This window comes from Littorina saxatilis, unplaced genomic scaffold, assembly GCF_037325665.1.
Source record: "Littorina saxatilis isolate snail1 unplaced genomic scaffold, US_GU_Lsax_2.0 scaffold_506, whole genome shotgun sequence".
NCBI lineage: Eukaryota > Metazoa > Mollusca > Gastropoda > Littorinimorpha > Littorinidae > Littorina > Littorina saxatilis.
The window spans coordinates 5,266-25,285 of NW_027126869.1; the positions used below are offsets into that span (position 1 = coordinate 5,266).

The following is a 20,020-nucleotide window of genomic DNA, read 5'->3' on the forward strand; positions in this document are numbered from 1 at the left end:
CTATGGATTTCCAATTTGGTTTGAGACTACGTGACAGGACAGCACTCTATGCTTACTCTCATAATATTTCCATTGACGAGAAATATTGGCTCTTGGCAATTAAATGTACAAGCGAGGAAATATTAAAGTTACTTCAATGGAAAATATTACATAATATTTACCCCACAAACATTTTACTCCACAAGATGAAATTGAAAGAAAATGATATGTGTAGTCTTTGTAACAAAATAGATTATAGTGAGCACTTTTTTTGGAAATGTAGAAAAATGAAGTTATTTTGGGAACATGTTATTGGATGTATTTGTGTAAAAACGAAAGAAAATGTTATATTAACAGAACATGATGTATTGTTTGGTTATTTACCAGGAATGCATACCCCAACAAACAAAATTATCAATCATATTTTGTTGATAGCAAAAATGTGTATCAGCAAGTTTAGATATGGTAAGCCTATTGATTTAAATGTAATGTTTAATTGCGAATTAGGGTTGAGACGTTTGAGTATTTTGTAAATGAAAATGTTTAAGTTCATGTACATAATTATGCATATGTATATGTGTGGATTCATTATTATGTTGATGTCGCAAATTTTGACACCGCAGACACAACAGCATTGATTAATACATTCTTGTCCATTTATGTATTTATGATTTTATAACAATCATGTCTGATGGAATTAGTCTGCCCGACAATGTGTAGAGATTGTATTTTGCTCTTTATTCTTTTATTTTTTATATTTTTTTGCACTATTTTTTTTATCGATAAACAATAACATTATTTGTCATCATTTTCACGAGTTTTCATTCACAAGCACCTGGTAAATAAATCTCATGTTCCCCGGGGAATAAATCCCCGGTTACCATAGTTGCAGGAAGCTCTATAACATGGATAATCAAAAGCAAACCCAATAGAAACGCTCGAGGATTCTTCGGCTCTTTTCATTGGCGTTTCCCCAGACCTAAACAGACGACAAGACACTGCTTTGCAAAGTTCCAAAAACAAACTGGCAAAAGTAAACAAAAAACCAAAAATACTTCAATAAATTCGTCACAAACAAATGAAACCTACCGATATGTCATGTCTTCTTACAAAGTCATGGAGTGCGTGTATCTTTGTGTGAGAAACACGAACGTCAAGTTCAAGTCAAACCAATTGACCCCTGAGCTGACACACACATTTTGACCCGTGCACAAGACGTTGTATCGATAAACGAAGCACAAATAAGAAATAATGATAAAAGCAAAGAAAATAACAACAAGATATGCAAACATCTCACAAAGCCGAGCAAGCAGATTGACAGGTCTAATGAAAAACAAAGAGGTACTGAGTCGGAAACAAGATCGCGATTCTTTCCTTCGCTGCACGACGCAAATCTTCTGTGACCTTTGACTCAACGTAGCTTCCACATTCGATTACTATAAGCTTATTACTCACAACTGAAAGCCGAGGGAGTGGAATACCAAGATGAACAAACAGAACTGTGCATCCTCAAACCTGACATATTCATCCCAACATTTTATGAACTCTAAAATACAGAAAGTTGCTTTCACACGCCAGCTTTGATTGCCAGTGGTTATCCGCACGGAACTCGTGTGGTTATCAGCACGGAACCCGTGTTTCAGAGCATGGCTCCCTGTGTTGATTGTTATCTTATTTTCTCACTACCAAAATGATGACAAAAACGATGTTTGGTGGTTTGTTGTCAGACCAGCTTTTTTTGTCGGTCCTCGGGGGGCATATCGACTTTTGTTTCATATTTATTGACCGCGGCCTTCGGCCTTGGTCAATAAATATGAAACAAAAGACGATATGCTCCCCCTCGGACGACAAAAAAGCTGGTCTGTCAACAACCCATCAAACATCTTATAATGACACACTTGGTATCTGTATGTTTAAAACTCTTTCAGCCCTGTGCCCGTCTCCCAGACCGGCACAAAAGTACAGTTACCTGCGCGGGTGTGAGTACATGTTCTCTGGAAATTTCCTAAGGTTATAACCTTCAGAATTTGCATAAATGGGAGATAACTGTATGGGTGCTTCCTCTCTTCATCAAGTGATGCAGTTTTCCGCCAATTTTCGTCGGTTTTCAGTGTTTGTTGGCAATTTTTAAAGTAAACATGAGTTGGAGAAAGAGGTTTACTACAGCTGAGGTGCTCGAACAAGTGTTTGCTGACGAAGACAGTAATTTGAGCCTGATTCGGACGAATGTACGGAAAGTAATGTGTCGGAAACGAGTGAGAGTGTGAGTTGCGACCAACAAATCACCAACCATGCACAGTTTGATGTCGAAGAAAGGGACAGTTTGATCAACGAACCTTCGACATCAACTGGTCTTGTGACTCAGTGAAATTACATTCTTTGGATATATGTGACTCAATGAAATGACATTTTTTGGATATTAACATGCCTGAGGAATTCAATCACCCTATATGAAGGTAAGAAAATACTTTTGAACAACTATGAATGCTGTTTTGTTGCAATTGATGAAGAAATTCTAGAGATATTCGATTTTTAGTGAGATACACATGTATGATAATTTGCCGTGAGAGGAAAACGGCCCTCCAGGATGGGCAAACTGTACAGGCTGCATCCGAAGAAGTGCTGAAAGAGTTAACTGTACATTAATCTGTGGCACAGTACATTTAACATTTACTTTTGGCGCGAATTCTTACAATACATAGATGCAGTGAAAACAACGAGATTTGGAGATTTTTAAAATCCAAATAAGTTGCTGTAACCCATGTCAGAGTTCAACGGGTTTTAAAAACACAAAAAAATAACAAGCACGCAACACCCCAGGGTGCCTAAATGACGGGGCGAAAAAGGTCATGCACGAAAACACGGGAGTTTTAACCGTTGAACGCGGACGAAAAAAAGGAGAAAAGTAAGGGACACAATGTCATGAAAACTTCAATACTGGTCAAAGGGAAACAATAACAATAGGAATTGGTTTGATCTGGGGGAAAGTTATGGAGTTACTCCCCATCTTCTTCTTCCTTCGATTTATTCCAACTATGCGATAATTCGCTCTTGAGTGAAGATGTTGTTGGGTGTAAGCCTACCCGTAGCCAGTCATGTGCAAATATGTTTGTTTAAATTGCAACCGTGTTTCACACTGCTTGGTTTTGCTGCATGTGCATGTTTGCGAAAGACAAATGACGAAGTGTTTTGACTGACGCGAGGATATTTTGCAGTCTGCATCCCAAGGGGAGTGTTCGGTACTGTGTCCCAGATTCAAGGAATGTGTTTCAAGGTTCCTTTTTTTCAGACGGCCGGCCGGGTGTGTGTTAAAACTGAGGCAATATTGACTTGAGAAAGCAACTATTTTGACTTTAAAATGATTTATTTCATAAACTTCACTTTTTTGTATTCAAGGGACACAACTGCACTGCGGTCTGTTGACGGATTTGGGACACCGTTCGTGAATTTGATCGATATAATTTATGCTGTACTTTCGGATTCCTGGGAAATGTACTCAATTACTTCATTTCATTGGGACAAGGCCAGTGATCGACAAGAAGAAGATTGGGAGCAGGCTGAGAATGTAATGTCGTAATGTCCGATTCAAGTATGGAGACCTCATGTCTGACAAATCAGAAAAATCACACAACGTACAGGGTGGGCCAAAATAGATACAACCATCTAAAGTAAAATTTATAACTCCCAGATATGCACAGCGAATTACTTCATATTAAGTATACTTTAGCTTGAGACATGGGATGGTGATACCATAAAGCTTCAAGTATGCAGTTCAAGTGGGTTGATTTGTACGCTTTAAAAAAAGTATTTCTCAAATTCGGAGATTGTCTGCAACAGTAGCTAGGTTTAACACTGAATAGTTTAGCCACACGCATCCGACTTGAACCCTCCAGACTCCCTGTAATTGCTGTTTCAACTCATATAATGTCTGAGGATGGTTTTTGTATGCACGATCCTCCAACAAACTAACAGGTACAAATCAGGGGAGTAAAAATAGGGTTATAGTGGCTATCATTCAGTACCACACCTCATACTCATGAGTCAATTCCCGAATTTGGAATACATTTTTGAAAGAGCATGAAAGTCAGAACATTTATCATACACACTTAACTGTGTGAACTTATCATCCGATATCTCGAACCAATTTACACCAAATATGAAGTAAATCGCTGAACAAATGCAGGAGTTATTAGCATGTTTGTGGGTTGCAATTATGTGGTGGTCACCCTATGTTACATAACGGGAACATTTCTGAGACCGCCATATAAACTGCTACAAGAAACGTTAACTGTAATCGCTATGTGCTTCAAAAGTAACATTCACATATGTCACCCCACTGGCACTGACTGAAACCTCCCGACGCGGACGAAGCCTTCTGAACTGCTTTCTACAAAGGAAATCAAAAAGAGAAAGGTAATTGATTTAGTTTTCTTTGTCATTTGTTCGTGTCCAAGTTCAATCTTTGCAACATAAGAAAGACATATATACATTTTTATGCAAGTCCAAACATTTCTTGCTGCAGAGGATTGAATGGTTACTTAATCCAAGTCTCCTCTCCAATCCTCCGCGTCAAGTCTGCTACCATTGTGAGAGGGGGGGGGGGGGGGGAGGGGACTGTTGTTGAACATGTAGTGTTTCTGTGTCCCTTTATGAGGACATATCCTTCTTTTTCTTCTTCTTCTTCTTGATCGTCGTCGTCGTTCCCGGCCATGCGAGATTGTCAATAACGTTTTGAAAGCAAGGTCCGGGGTCCGTCACAGTGGCTCGTTATGCCGTTACCCACGGCTTCTCGTGGACCTCCGCTGCGCCGGGGCACGTCTGGCGCCTCAAGACGTCAACGGTGGGGCAGGTGTGAAGAGGGCATCCGCATTGTAGGAACCCGTTGAGAAAAATAAGACACAACATTTAAACAATGAAAGAACTAGACTTGTTTTTACAACCTTACTATAGTGTAGCCAACCCAGCGTATTTCTACCTGCAGGTTTATGAAAAAAACGAAGACTTGTCATTAACTTTTATGAAAGTGGTGAAACTCTCACACAGTAGAAAAACAAAAATCGTGTTTCCATAGTCGTAAAAAAAAAAAATTAAAAAAAAAGGGAAGGAAATTGGACGCAAAAAGAGCAGGAAGGGACCTATGAATCAGCTAACCTAACAAACTAGCCAACCAAAGAAGCAAGCAAGCAGGCAATATTTTAACCAATTAGCTGACTATCTGATTGCCTAGATATGTAACTAATCAATTCACTCTGTATAGTAGTGTATACTACATTGTGTGTGCACGTTAAAGATCCCACGATTGACAAAAGGGTCTTTCCTGGCAAAATTGCTTAGGCACAGTTAATAATTGTCTACCATACCCGTGTGACTTGGAATAAGGCCGTGAAAGATAAATATGCGCCGACATGGCTGCAATCTACTGGCCGTATAAAATTTCATCTCACACGGCATCACTGCAGAGCGCCTAGAACTGTACCCACGGAATATGCGCGATATAAGCGTCTTTGATTGATTGATTGATTGAGTAGTATGACTTACGAAAGGGATGGTGACTATGCTCCCCAGCATGTCGTAAGAGGTGACTAACGGATTCTGTTTCTCTTTTTACCCTTGTTAAGTGTTTCTTGTATAGATCTGATAGTCAATTTTTGTAAAGATTTTAGTCAAGCAGTATGTAAGAAATGTTAAGTCCTTTGTACTGGAAACTTGCATTCTCCTAGTAAGGTAATATATTGTACTACGTTGCAAGCCCCTGGAGCAAATTTTTGATTAGTGCTTTTGTGAACAAGAAACAATTGACAAGTGGCTCTATCCCATCTTCCCCCGTCGCGATATAACCCTTCGTGGTTGAAAACGACGTTAAACACCAAATAAAGAAAGAAAGAAGAACTGCTCACTAGGGTGGCGGCGGCGCAGGAGGTGGAGGAGAAGGAGGGGGCGTAGGAGGAGGTAGAGGTTGTGGCGGATCAAGCTCAGGGGGTAGAGGAGGGGGAGGGAGAGGCGTAGGAAGTTCAAGAGTAGGTGCAGGGGGAGCAGTATGTGAAGGAGCATGAATAAGGGTAGGAGGGAAAGGTTGTGGGGAATCGAGCGGAGGAGGGGGAGGGAGAGGCGTAGGAAGTTCAAGAGTAGGGGCACGGGACGCAGGAGGGGGAGCAGAGAGAGGAGGGGGAGAAGGAGGAAGAGGTCGTAGAGGGTCGAGCACAAGAGGGGGAGGGAGACGTGAAGGAAGTTCAAGAGTAGGTCCATGTGGAGCAGGAGGGGGAGGGAGAGACGGTGGGTCAGGGGGAGCACAAGATGCACCAGCAGCAGAAGGTCCAGGAGGTGGCAGAAGTTGCGCAGCGAATTCACACTGCGGGCTGAGCTGTTGATGCATGGCCAGGATGTAATGAGATGCGTCCATCCCCGACGGTGGGTTCAGTTGCTGCGCAGTAAGTTGGAGCCCGCAGGAGAAACACTGCAGCGTTTCTCTGCCCACTGAAAACACATTATTATGTGAATACAATTATTCTATTGAGAATAAGAAAAACGTAGCATTAGTCCTGCCTGTATGTCACCCCCCCCCCTCTCCCAGGTTCAAGGGACAAGAAGCACACAAAAGTCGACCAATTGTTGTCAGCACAAAGAAGACAAGTCGCGTACGTAAAATGATATGAATACATTTGTCAATTTGTAGGTTTAAATATCAACACGGACCTAAAGTCTTCACCGATACATTGTTCTAGGTTAGCGAATCTATTATGTTTGTTTCAATATGTATAACACAAAAAACCAACTAACAAACAAACAAACAATGACAATACAATATATACTGAGCAACAAAAGAAAAATTCTGCAATGTTTGATTGACAAAATCTCGAACAATTATAGAGTTAGAATTATCAAACCACAACAGTTTGATGAAGGCATGTTTGACCTAACTGTTGTGTGATTATTTTGATGCTGCGATGTTTCAACACACGGGACAAGCAGGTTTAACGTTAACGACATTTTGGAGGTCTCGCTCAGTCAGTCTTCATCGCGCTCTCTGGCCACTGATCGGACACTGGTGGCTTCCAATGATGTTCCTGGTAGTGTCCGTGGCTGTATTGAATCGATCTCGAAGACGTTGTGGCAGGAAATTGCGATCTTTTCTTATTGAGGTAATGCAAATAATCCACCGCGTTGCATAACTGCAGTGCTTCTAATGTGAACAGAACATTGCTAACGTTTAAAGCACATGCCAGCGCTTCTGGATCATCCCCAACTTTAAATCGACCTGGGATTTTGGTGGTGTCAATCTTGGCATCCTGGCTGTTTCAAAAGTGAGACTGGCAGCAAGCGTGCCGTGGTCTCTTTTGGTTGCTAATGCATTGGTGAAGACATCTCACACATCAGATTTCTCCTGCTCCACTTGCACGTGGTGCGAGCGCGCATTATGTGTTTAACGTTAAACCTGCTTGTCCCGTGTGTTGAAACAGTCGCAGCATCAAAATAATCACACAAAAGCAAGGTCAAACATGCCTTCATCAAACTTTTGTGGTTTGATAATTCTAACTCTATAATTGTTCGAGATTTTGTCAATCAAACAATGACGATTGTTTTCGCGTTTCTTTTGTTGCTCGGTATATATATATATATATTTCACAATATCTGATGTTATATATATATATATATATATACATATATAACATCAGAAATTGTGAAAGAAACAATTGAAAGTCAGCAGAGACTGATTGTTAAAATCTCTTTGCAGAGAAAGAGAGAAAAAAGTATCCCTTCACAGACAGCCTATTGGGAGCATCAGACCCTCCTCAAGGGGGACCGAGATTTACAGAGCAAAGTCCCTTTGTGGGGGACGTATCGCAAGGTAATCTAGTCCTGAGGAGGACCATTGTATTTGTACCTAGACCAGACACGTGTTTCGACACTATTGTGTCTCATCAGTGGTCAGGTGGTACTGATGGCGAGAGTTGTCAACCCATGGTATCCAACTAAGAAGCAAACCATTCTCTGAATGGTAGCTTCTGTTGGCATGGGAGACTACCCTCATCTGACAACCCCAAGAGGATATCTGTGAAGGGAAACACTTTGATTTAAGGCCAAAGTGTAGAATTGATATTTATTAAGAAAGAATTTAGAAATTTAGACAAGTTTTAACCAAGAAATTAGGTTAAAACAAGGGAAATTTGAAAAAGCCTAAAGGGAGGTAACTCTGTACCAGCCTGCAGATCCAGAAATGGATACGCGAACAAGTTAGATCTAATTTTGAAAAGGTTAAACAGGAAAAGCGGTCAACTTTTCACTGCTGTTCAACACAGGACTTGGTAAAGAAGAAGTTTTCTGCTTAATTCAATTGGATCGCTTTAAAGGCGATGCAACTTTCACGGTGACCACATTATAAAACATCAGAAATTGTGAAAGAAACAATTGAAAGTCAGCAGAGACTTTCTTCGAGATTTGTTAAAATCTCTTAGCAGAGATAGAGAGAGAATTAAGTATCCCTTCACAGACAGCCTATTGGGAGCATCAGATCCTCCTCAATATCTTTATATATATAAAGGAGGGGAGGCATCATTCAGGCTGCGCTGGGAAGCCTTTCCTTTGCCAGATTCTCCGGCCCTATAAAACACAAAATGCTTATCAGAGCAGCAGTAATTAATGCCCTGTGCTGTTCACTTAAAATGGGTTCCATTCAGAACAGACAATTAAAGGTTCCTGCCCTGATACACAGCAGGACACTGGGAGACTTGAACACCCTCAAATGAAATAATCTACGTTCTTTGTGCCTGGACAGAAAGGGGACATAATAAGTCTTGGACCAGGAATAGTTTCCTGCGTTTGTAGTGTCCCTTGCTTTAATCAATCCGACTGAGAAAAGAAATAAGCAGTATTGTTCTTCATTTTTAGCAATCGGACATCAGCTCATTCAATATAATTACGTCTAAAAATGTCGTTTACTTACCAGCGTAGAAGCCAGCGGAAGAAAGAGCTTCAAAGTCACCAGTAGGGCGATGGACCCTGAAAGACTCAAACCTCTTGCTGCGATCCATGTAAACTCTCCCCTCTCTTCTCTCCTCTGACGATATGTCAGCTTGCCTCTCTCTCTTCGGCGTAGCGCCCATCATTTGCAGGCGGTCCTGCTTTGAAATATGCGGAGGCTGCCCGCTGAAGTCAGAGAAAGCAACACTGCAGACCTTCTGGTTACAGTTAGGGCAGTGGTTTTCTGGCGCTTCTCCGCAGTAGAAGCAGCTGATTGACCCCGAGTCGCTGTCCATAAAGTAGCCTTCGTGTGCGAGGCGGACTGCATACTTTCCTGGGTCTAATGGGAATTGGGGGTTGGAGTAGAACGTGAGAAGACGATCTGTCTCCTTTGTCATGTCAAGGTCAACCACACCATCGAGGTCGTCACTTGGTAAAGCTGTTGCAGGGTAAGTGAATAGCTCAGAAGCTGGTGTAAAATAATTTGACACGCATTTGTATATCTTTACAATATCTTTAAGCTCAAACTCACAAAGTTTAAAGTTTTTGTCGGTCATTGCTGGCATTTCGATGAACCGACGATATTGTGATTTCAAAAAGGACGCAAACAAGTCGAACATGTGTAGTTTTTCCCCCTGTAGTTTTTGGCTACTTGGATATGTCTTCTTTTGTGTTATTAACTTGTAATAGTCAATTGGTATAAGAGTTTCCTCGGGTTGAAGAGTCTGTTCTGCTTCAAGTGCTGAATTTTCCTCTTTCACAGGATTTGAGGGAAGAGTTTTCTCCGTTCTGTCCAGTTCTGGATCTAAAAATTCTGGCTGATCGAATGCTGTAGCTGCTGTAGTGTTGACTTTCAAGTCTGATAAGTCTGCTGAACACTTTTCTGCACAGTTTTGGGGGGTGACGCTTTCAGTAGCGGTTTTAAGAGAGTGTGGAATTTGAGTCTGTGACGTTACTGTTGTTGTGGGAAATGAAGATGTCCATTCTTGTTCGTCGGAACACAACGTTGACTGTGGTTTGCGCAGGATATTACATGCAGTCGTAATGTTCGATTCAAGTATGAAGACCTCATCTTCCGGTTCCTCCTTTTTACAACACACCCTGTCTGCCAGATTGGAGAACTTCATTTTCTGGAACAGAGTGGAGTTTTCATATAATAGTCATGATTATGCTTGTTGAATTAGAAAATCAACATAAAAATTATGCACCTGTTCGGACGTTAAAATTGTCACGCACTCATCTACGTTTTGAAGTGGCGAGAGATCCAAGCACTTGGCAGCCATTGGCATTTGTACATAATAATATGTCCACTGTTTACATGTTTGCATCAGTCTTTCAACTAATTTTGCAAGGGCGCAGTTATGAGAATTTTCTATGGCTATTTTTACATTTAGTCAAATTTTGACTAAATATTTTAACATAGAGTGGGAATCGAGACGAGGGTCGTGGTGTATGTGTGTGTGTGTGTGTGTGTGTGTGTGTGTGTGTGTGAGTGTGTGTGTGTGTGTGTGTGTGTGTGTGTGTGTGTGTCTGTCTGTGTGTGTAGAGCGATTCAGACTAAACTACTGGACCGATCTTTATGAAATTTGACATGAGAGTTCCTGAGAATGATATCCCCGGACTTTTAAAAAAAATATTTTCGATAAATGTTTTTGATGACGTCATATCCGGCTTTTTGTAAAAGTTGAGGCGGCACTGTCACACCCTCATTTTTCAATCAAATTGATTGAAATTTTGGCCAAGCAATCTTCGACGAAGGCCGGACTTTGGTATTGCATTTCAGCTTGGTAGCTTAAAACATAATTAATGAATTTGGTCATTAAAAATCGGAAATTTGTCATTAATTTTTTTAACGATCCAAAAACAGTTTCATCTTATTCTGCGTCATTTTCTGATTCCAAAAACATATACATATGTTATATTTGGATTACAAACAAGCTCTGAAAATTAAAAATATGAAAATTATAATTAAAATTAATTGTCCAAAATCGATTTAGAAAGAATTTACTAACTTGACTAATTGTAAAAAGACTGTCTCCGATTTTCCTGATTTTATTTTTACACTTTTGCCTCAACCCTCCCATTACCTTGATCTGGCCAAGTTAACTCAAATAAGAAATATTTGCAGGGAACCAGTAGAATACATGGTATGCCAACAGCATTTTAATATTTCACTGAAGTGTGACGAGTCTTATTGTCGGTTTTACATTTAGTCAAGTTTTGACTAAATGTTTTAACAGAGAGGGGGAATCGAGACGAGGGTCGTGGTGTATGTGTGTGTGTCTGTGTGTGTGTGTGTGTGTGTGTGTGTGTGTGTGTGTGTGTGTGTGTGTGTGTGTGGGTGTCTGTCTGTCTGTCTGTCTGTCTGTCTGTCTGTCTGTCTGTCTGTCTGTGCGTGTGTGTGTGTAGAGCGATTCAGAGTAAACTACTGGACCGATCTTTATGAAATTTTACATGAGAGTTTCTGGGTATGATATCCCCAGACGTTTTTTTCTTTTTTTCGATAAATGTCTTTTATGACGTCATATCCGGCTTTTTATACAAGTTGAGGCGGTACTGTCACACCTTCATTTTTCAATCAAATTGATTGAAATTTTGGCCAAGCAATCTTCGACGAAGGCCGGACTTCGGTATTGCATTTCAGCATGAAGGCTTAAAAATTGATTGATGACTTTGGTCATTAAAAATCTGAAAATTGTAATTAAAACTATTTTTTTTATAAAACGATCCAAAATTACTTTTATTTTATTCTTTATCATGTTCTGATTCAAAAAACAAATTATAGATATGTTATATTCGGATTAAAAATAAGCTCTGAAAATTAAAAATATAAAAATTATGATTAAAATTAAATTTCCGAAATCGTTTTAAAAACAATTTCATCTTATTCCTTGTCGGTTCCTGATTCCAAAAACATATAGATATGATATGTTTGGATTAAAAACACGCTCAGACAGTTAAAACGAAGAGAGGTACAGTAAAGCGTGCTGTGCAGCGCAGCGCAACCGCTACCGCGCTAAACAGGCTCGTCACTTTCACTGCCTTTTGCACTGGCGGCGGACTACGGTCATTGTGAAAAAATGCAGTGCGTTCAGTTTCATTCTGTGAGTTCCACAGCTTGACTAAATGTACATAGTAATTTCGCCTTACTCGACTTGTTGATTTTGTGCAGTGTCATATTTAAAAAGCTTAAAAGAAGACAGACAGGAAAGAAAGCGAAAACCATGAGCGTCCAGATATTTTTAGATCGGTATTCAACTAACCTATTTACTATAGAAATTAAGAACATGTATTCCGTTCGCTATTTTGTAAAGTAAGAGAAAAATAATGTAATGTGTATAGTGCATTACACGCACGGACGCACGCACACACACACACACACACACACACACACACACACACACACACACACACACACACACACACACACACACACACACACACACACACACACACACACTCACACACACACTCTCACACACACACACACACACACACACACACTCACACAAGCAAACACAATACGCACACACACACACACACACTCACACAAGCACACACATGTACACACACACACACACACACACACGCACACACACACACATACACACACACGCGCGCGTGCGCGCGCGCGCACACACTCGCCACCACCACCATCATTACCACTACCATACAAATGGGTTAACAAAAGCTAACACAATTCATGCTTTGTACATTCGTTATATTTGATTTCTCTATCTAATGCAGGGCCGGACCCAGGGGGGGGGGGGGGTTCCAGGGGTTCCGGAACCCCACCCCTGGAAAAAGCATGTACATTGCTTTGAGTTTTTTTGTGTTACTAGTTTTAGCACCAAAACAATGCTGCTCTTAACCCTCAAAACAAGGCCCAGAATGCATCAGATTGCACAGATTTTAACCGTTTTTCAAAAATTTCCGGGGGAGCATGCCCCCGGACCTCCCTAGTTCGCCACTTCGCTGATTTGCCCCCCCCCCCAAAAAAAAAAAGGAGGAACCCCCCCCCCCCCCTTACAACTCATTTGGTCCGGCCCTGTAATGGATGTGAACACAATAAACAACCAAGGAAATAAACAGACATCACGCCCAGCAAACTCTATCCTGTGATCAACCTAACACGCAAGACAAAAACAAATTGGTTTTGAATAATTTATATATGCACTGATTATGGCTCTGATTTGCAGAGCTTCGCTGAAATTACGTGTTCACGGTTTCGAGATACACATTCAATAGAAACGATTCTGTTTCTAATAATGTGGCTGACACGCACCACAGAGGACCAACGTCAGTCCGCCCCTGCGTTAATATTGTTTTACCAACATTGCTAGCCGTATTTGCTCCTCTGAATAGACTTGTGGGGATTTCCGGACATATGGTTGTGTTGAACTGACACATCGTAGTAGAATCGTGGCGCGAAAAGGCAAGAAAGGGAAGTTCTATTCGGGCTTAGGTTCATGCTAAATTTAAATCTGATGGTATATGATGGCTAAAGTTGCTGTCAGGGTCGTCCTGTAGCCCGATTAGCTGTCGATTATGAATCACGTCAGGTTTTTCGGAGCATACGGAATGTGAATTAAGAAGAAGTGTATGTGTATGTGTGTGTGTGTGTGTGTGTGTGTGTGTGTGTGTGTGTGTGTGTGTGAGTGCGCGCGCGTGCGTGCGTGCGTGCTTGTGTGTGTGTGCGTGTGTGTGTGTGGGTGTGTGCGTGTGTGCGTGCGCGTGTAAGATAAGATAAGAAAACACGCGCGCGTGTGTTCCTCATATTGTATGCACGTGTGTGCTTTACTTTGCAAGTTATCGTTTTGCGAATATGTTTTCAAGGGAGATACCTTCAGTAGCGCGCGCATAGTTACACAGTTTCCTATGTTGTTTATCAGAACATTTGGAAAATACCCACATTAACTTCAATTACATGCAAACTGATTTAATTATTCCCATCTCTTTTGCCTCTTTTATCTGTTTTTCTCATTTTGTTTGTTTCTGTTTTTGGCGAGGAGTATCCTTCTTAGGGTATCATTTTGTTTAATACAATCTTCTAAACAACAACAGTTTAGTCTAACATGTTTAGATTTAGTTCAAAATTAAACAAAATACGAACATTCATTGGTTTACCATACCGGAGTTTGCCAATACATATTTTAGCAATAATGATCAATGGTTTATATAATTCACTGCCTAAGTGTAAATCTTCTCTCGTGCTTGGAGCCACACACATATGTATATGTGTACTCAGTTATATTCATCTTAACATCAAACCTCACATTAATTCTATATGCAACATCCAACCAAATACCATGTTTCTTCTGTCAATCAAATATGAATGCTCAATATACTATTTTTAAGGAAACAATATTGTACAATGTGTATTCCCAACAATACCCATTTTAAATGTTATTATCAATATAGGATGAATATTATAAACCATTTTCTAATTATCATACTGCATGTATCATGATTCTCAATCCGAGGGTAATAACAATACCAAACAACGATTTATGTAAAACAACGATTGCACAAAATTAATGTCCATTAGTTTTCTACAGAAGATGATTGTGATTTTGACACCTTTTCACATGAACGGGACAGTTGCAGTACTTTTAGAACATAACATGTTTTTTTAACATAGACGGGGAATCGAGACGAGGGTCGTGGTGTATGTGTGTCTGTGTGTTTGTGTGTGTGTGTGTGTGTGTGTGTGTGTGTGTGTGTGTGTGTGTGTGTGTGTGTAGAGCGGTTCAGAGTAAACTAGTGGACCGATCTTTATGACATTTAACATGAGAGTTCCTGGGAAAGATATCCCCAGACCTTTGTTTAATTTTTTCGATAGATGTCCTTAATGACGTCATATCCGGCTTTTTGTAAAAGTTGAGGCGGCACTGTCACACCCTCATTTTTCAATGACATTGATTGACATTTTGGTCAAGCAATCTTCGACAAAGGCCGGACTTTGGTATTGCATTTCAGCTTGGAGGCTCAACAAATAATTAATGACTTTGGTCATAAAAAATCTGACAATAGTAATAAAAATTATTTGTTTAATAAAACGATCCAAAAACCATTTTATCTTATTTTTCATCATTTTCTGATTCCAAGAACATATAAATATGTAATATTCGGATTAATAACAAGCTCTGAAAAATAAGAAGATGAAAATTATGATTAAAATTAAATTTCCTAAATTGATTTAAAAACAATGTCATCTTATTCCTTGTCGGTTACTGATTCCAAAAACATATAGATATGATATGTTTGGATTAAAAACAAGCTCAGAAAGTTAAAAAGAATAAAGATACAGAAAAGCGTGCTCAGCGCAACCACTACCGCGCTATTCTGTCTTGTCAATCAGTTTCACTGCCTTTGCCACGAGTAGTGGACTGACGATGCTACGAGTATACGGTCTTGCTGAAAAAAAATGCAGTGCGTTCAGTTTCATTCTGTGAGTTCGACAGCTTGACTAAATGTTGTATTATCGCCTTACTTGTTTAACATTTTGGTGGACATAACTTAATCACTAGTTGTTTTGTTTTTTTGCCAAACCAGTTCACTTAACCAGCTGTAATTTAAACATCTGCGTTTTTAAAGAAACGGGTTTTTTTTTCTTCAGCATGCTTCACATTTAGAAATTTCATACAGTTTTTATAAATGCTGAGTTAAGTAATCATATTTTGGTTTTTTTTCCACATCTGATTATAGGAATAGGAGTAACATAATTAAATCTGATAACAGCTGACCTTCAGTTTCGGTTAATATTTAGCTGGCTTATTTTTCAGTTTAAGTGTATGATATGATGTTCTGAATTTTCCGGATCCTGATGAAGCCTTACAATGCGAACATGTGATAAATAAAGGTCATGACAACCACACGGTTTTGTGCTTGCTCTTCGTCTTCTTCTTTTTACAAAAATTTTTTTAACATATATTTATTTGATAAAAATAATGTCAAATAAAAACAAGTCGCGTGAGGCGAAATTACTACATTTAGTCAAGCTGTGGAACTCACACAATGAAACTCAGTGAACGCACTGCATTTTCTCACAATGACCGTAGTCCGCCGCTTGTGCATAACGGAGTGAAACTGATGAGCCTGTTCAGCGCGGTAGTGGTTTCGCTGTGCTGCATAGCACGCTTTTTCTGTACCTCGCTTTTTCTGTACCTGGTTTAAACTGTTTTATTCAACGTTTGTGCATTATTTACAAAAAACGCATATAGAGTAAACAACAACAAGCATAATGCTTATAGTGGTGTTTACAGTTTTCTAGAAAAATACATATAAATGACGGCTATTGTACAGTTTAAGGTATTAGAACACACCTGACAGTACGCTGGAGTAGCCTCCCTTCCCGGATTTAGAACGCGTTTCGTGTCGTAACAGATTATCCACTTATTAGCCATATCCGTATGCAAAATAATGAAATAAACATTAGGAAATGTCAGAAGTTTACAACTATCGACATTCTCTATCAGTGCAATAAAAAACAATCGTTAGAACTTGCATTTACGACATGTCGTGCGTGAGAACGTGTCACTGTAAACAAGCACTTCTTGCCTGGCTGAAGAACCATACGAGTCAATCTAAAACAGACAAGTAATGGAAAGCAGTCTGCGGATAAACATAACAAACTGCTGATGAAAAAGTGTGTTCGTCCCTGCTCTGGATAAAAGACATTGGACTGATGACAACGTGGCAGCGTTCACGCGAACAGATTTTTTTCAGATTATCGCTTCTACATTTTATTGCACGTACTTGGGGCAGATCAGAATTTCACACTGGAAGATGACAAATTGGTCTTGTGAGTTGAGAACCACATGTTCTTTGCCGACAGAAATCACGATGGGACAAGATGCAGATTGTGTTGAAGAGATGTTTGCAGATTATCGCATCTACATTTTATTGCTCAGATCAATGCACGAAGTTGGGGTAGATCTGAATTTCGCAATGCCGGAAGACGACAAATCGGTCTTTTGAGTTGAGAACCACATGTTCTTTGGCGGCAGAAATCACTATGGGACAAGATGAGGATTGTGTTGAGGAGGTTAATTCTGACTGACTTTAGATGAAGAGTTCCTAGACCTGGTTTTTGTAGAGAGGCATCATGATGATATCCTGGTTTTTTTAACGTTCTTGGTGACAACGCGCCAGAATCGCACGAAAATCGAACTCTCGAAGAAAACAAGTTTATCGCTGAACATCGGAAATGTGAAAGTATTACTCTTCCTGTCTGATCAGTCTCCCCGTTAAATCTACAGGCTACATTATTTATCAGGTAACTTACCAAACCGGAGTGTGTGTGTGTGTGTGTGTGTGTGTGTGTGTGTGTCAGTGTCAGTGTGTGTGTGTGTGTGTGTGTGTGCCGGATTACCACCATTAACGCACCCTTTTGGACTTTTCTACGTAACCTTACTATGCCTGCTGTGACATTCACGAGGATTATTGTGATTCTTGGACAATCGTGTGCCTGTGCTGGACTTGCAGGAAGACAAACGGCGTCGGAACGTATACGTGCTGCCAAGTGTGCATGCCCAGAGCGCAGTGTGAACCGAGAGTGAATGTGTCATTGTGTGGAAGTTTTGCTTGATTGATTTATTCATGATTTAATTTGCCTTTTGGTTCAATAGAAAAATCTGTGTACGTTATACTTTGTATTTTGTGGTGTGATTCGCCCGAGTGCGAGACCCCCATCCCCGAACGCCTCCACGGTGGGTAGAATTGTATAATTGTGTGAGTAACGTGAGTGTGTAGATGAGAATGTGTAGATGAGAATGTGAAAGTTGCTTTGGACCCAGACACACACAGCAGACTTCAACGCAACAGCTAAGTTTCAGCCTGACAAAGAAATTCGAGTGACACAGCTAAAGGCTGTACTTGTTATTTCTCTATTAAAACAAATGTTTCAAGATCTTTAGGCCAATAAAAAATAAATTGTCTGTTTCTAATAACATGGGTAAACAAAATAGGGTAGGTAGGTAGGGATTTTTAATTTGTTTTGCCAGGATAGAATTCTTCAAAATAACTAAATGACACAAAGAGACAAGACTCGCTATAGATAAATTTATATAAAAAAAGTAAAAAATGTGACAAAGAATATAAAATGATTGTTTTACCTGGTCTGGAATCTTCAGTAGTAATTGCATAAAAAAAGTCTGATATATATATATCAATTATCATGTTAACTTTTTCTTAAAATGGGTGCGCTAAATCCTAGGCTGTTTGTTTTTAATGGACTAAGCAATCCTTGGACTGACAGAAAATATGTATTTTAAAAATGTCCAGTTGCAAATTACTTATTTTTCTAATTGGAAGAGAATATACACTCTTTTGTGTTCAAATGGGTAGGGGGCGGGGGTAGTAAAAGGATCACAGTTCAAGATTGTGCGCGACAAGAGGTGTGTTTCTTTTAACTGTGATAAAGAGCGACAACTCAACTTGGTATCTAACACTATTTCTGAACACTGTAACCACTGTAACCACTTTAGCACTTTTAATTTATTTTTTCTGTCTTCCAAACTTCTTCTTCTTCTCCTCCTCCGTTCATGGGCTTAGACTCCCATGTTCACTCATGTTTTTAGCATGAGTGGATTTTTACGTGTATGACCGTTTTTACCCTGCCATTTAGGCAGCCATACGCCGCTTTCGGAGGAATTCCAAACTTCTAATTCAGCTTCAAACAATGAGAAAAAAAAGGTGTTTTTTTAATTCAACAGTTAAATCACTATGTTGGATATTCTATTTTGCTTCCCTATTTATCTTAAGTTTTTGATCATCTGATTACCTTGCTTTCCTATTTGTAAGATAATATGCACTCTTTTCTGAAAAATAGGTAGGGGGTGGGGGTAGTAAAAGCATCAAAGTTCAAGATTTTGCATGACAAGAGGTGTGTTTCTTTTAACTGTGATGAAGAGGGATAACTGAACTTGGTATCTAACACTATTTCTGAACACTGTAACCACATTAGCACTTTTAATTTTTTTTCTGTCTTCCAAGCTTTAAATTCAGCTAATAAAATGAGTAAAAAAGTGTTTTTTTCTGAATTCAACAGTTAAATTACTATGTTGGATGTTCTATTTTGCTTCCCTATTTCTGTTCTGAAGTTTTTGATCATCTGACTACCTTGCTTTTCTATTTGGAAGACAATATGCACTCTTTTCGGAAAAATGGGTAGGGGGTGGGGGAAGTAAAAGCATCACAGTTCAAGATTTTGCGCGACAAGAGGTGTGTTTCTTTTAACTGTGATAAAGAGGGATAACTAAACTTGGTATCTAACACTATTTCTGAACACTGTAACCACTTTAGCACTGTTAATTTATTTTTTTCTGTCATCCAAGTTTTGAATTCAGCTTACAAAATGAGTAAACAAGTGTGTTTTTTCTGAATTCAACAGTTAAATCACTCTGTTGGGTGTTCTTTTTTGCTTCCCTATTTCTGTTCTGAAGTTTTTGATCATCTGATTACCTTGCCTTTCTATTTGGAAGATAATATGCACTCTTTTCTGAAGAATGGGTAGGGGGTAGGGGTAGTAAAAGTATCACAGTTCAAGATTTTGCGCAACAAGAGGTGCGTTTCTTTTAACTGTGATGAAGAGGGATAACTCAACTTGGTATCTAACACTATTTCTGAACACTGTAACCACTTTAGCACTTTTAATTTATTTTTTTCTGTCATCCAAGCTTTAAATTCAGCTTATAAAATGAGTAAACAAGTGGTTTTTTTCTGAATTCAACAGCTAAATCACTCTGTTGGGTGTTCTTTTTTGCTTCCCTATTTCTGTTCTGAAGTTTTTGATCATCTGATTACCTTGCCTTTCTATTTGGAAGATAATATGCACTCTTTTCTGAAGAATGGGTAGGGGGTAGGGGTAGTAAAAGCATCACAGTTCAAGATTTTGCGCGACAAGAGGTGCATTTCTTTTAACTGTGATGAAGAGGGATAACTCAACTTGGTATCTAACACTCTTTCTGAACACTGTAACCAGTTTTGCACTTTTAATTTATTTATTTCTGTCTTCCAAGCTTTAAATTCAGCTAATAAAATGAGTAAAAAAGTGTGTTTTTTCTGAATTCACAAGTTAAAT

General features: G+C 39.4%; 1 protein-coding gene and 1 long non-coding RNA gene across 2 annotated transcripts in view; one reads left to right on the forward strand and one right to left on the reverse strand.

Moving 5' to 3' along the window:
* Positions 1-237: 237 nt before the first annotated feature.
* The window catches only part of LOC138955364 (uncharacterized), a 29,917-nt gene continuing 10,134 nt past the window's right edge, over positions 238-20,020 (forward strand). Inside the window, exon 1 of the long non-coding RNA XR_011452212.1 lies at positions 238-2,435. This is a non-coding gene — a long non-coding RNA (uncharacterized lncRNA). The remainder of the gene's footprint in view (positions 2,436-20,020) is intronic.
* LOC138955363 (uncharacterized) lies at positions 3,786-10,057 on the reverse strand. The gene is made up of 2 exons (XM_070326976.1): positions 8,921-10,057; positions 3,786-6,453 (listed from the first exon to the last, which is right to left on the reverse strand). The coding sequence occupies exons 1-2, from the start codon at positions 9,555-9,557 to the stop codon at positions 5,876-5,878; spliced, it is 1,215 nt and encodes a 404-aa protein (XP_070183077.1). The 5' UTR covers positions 9,558-10,057; the 3' UTR covers positions 3,786-5,875.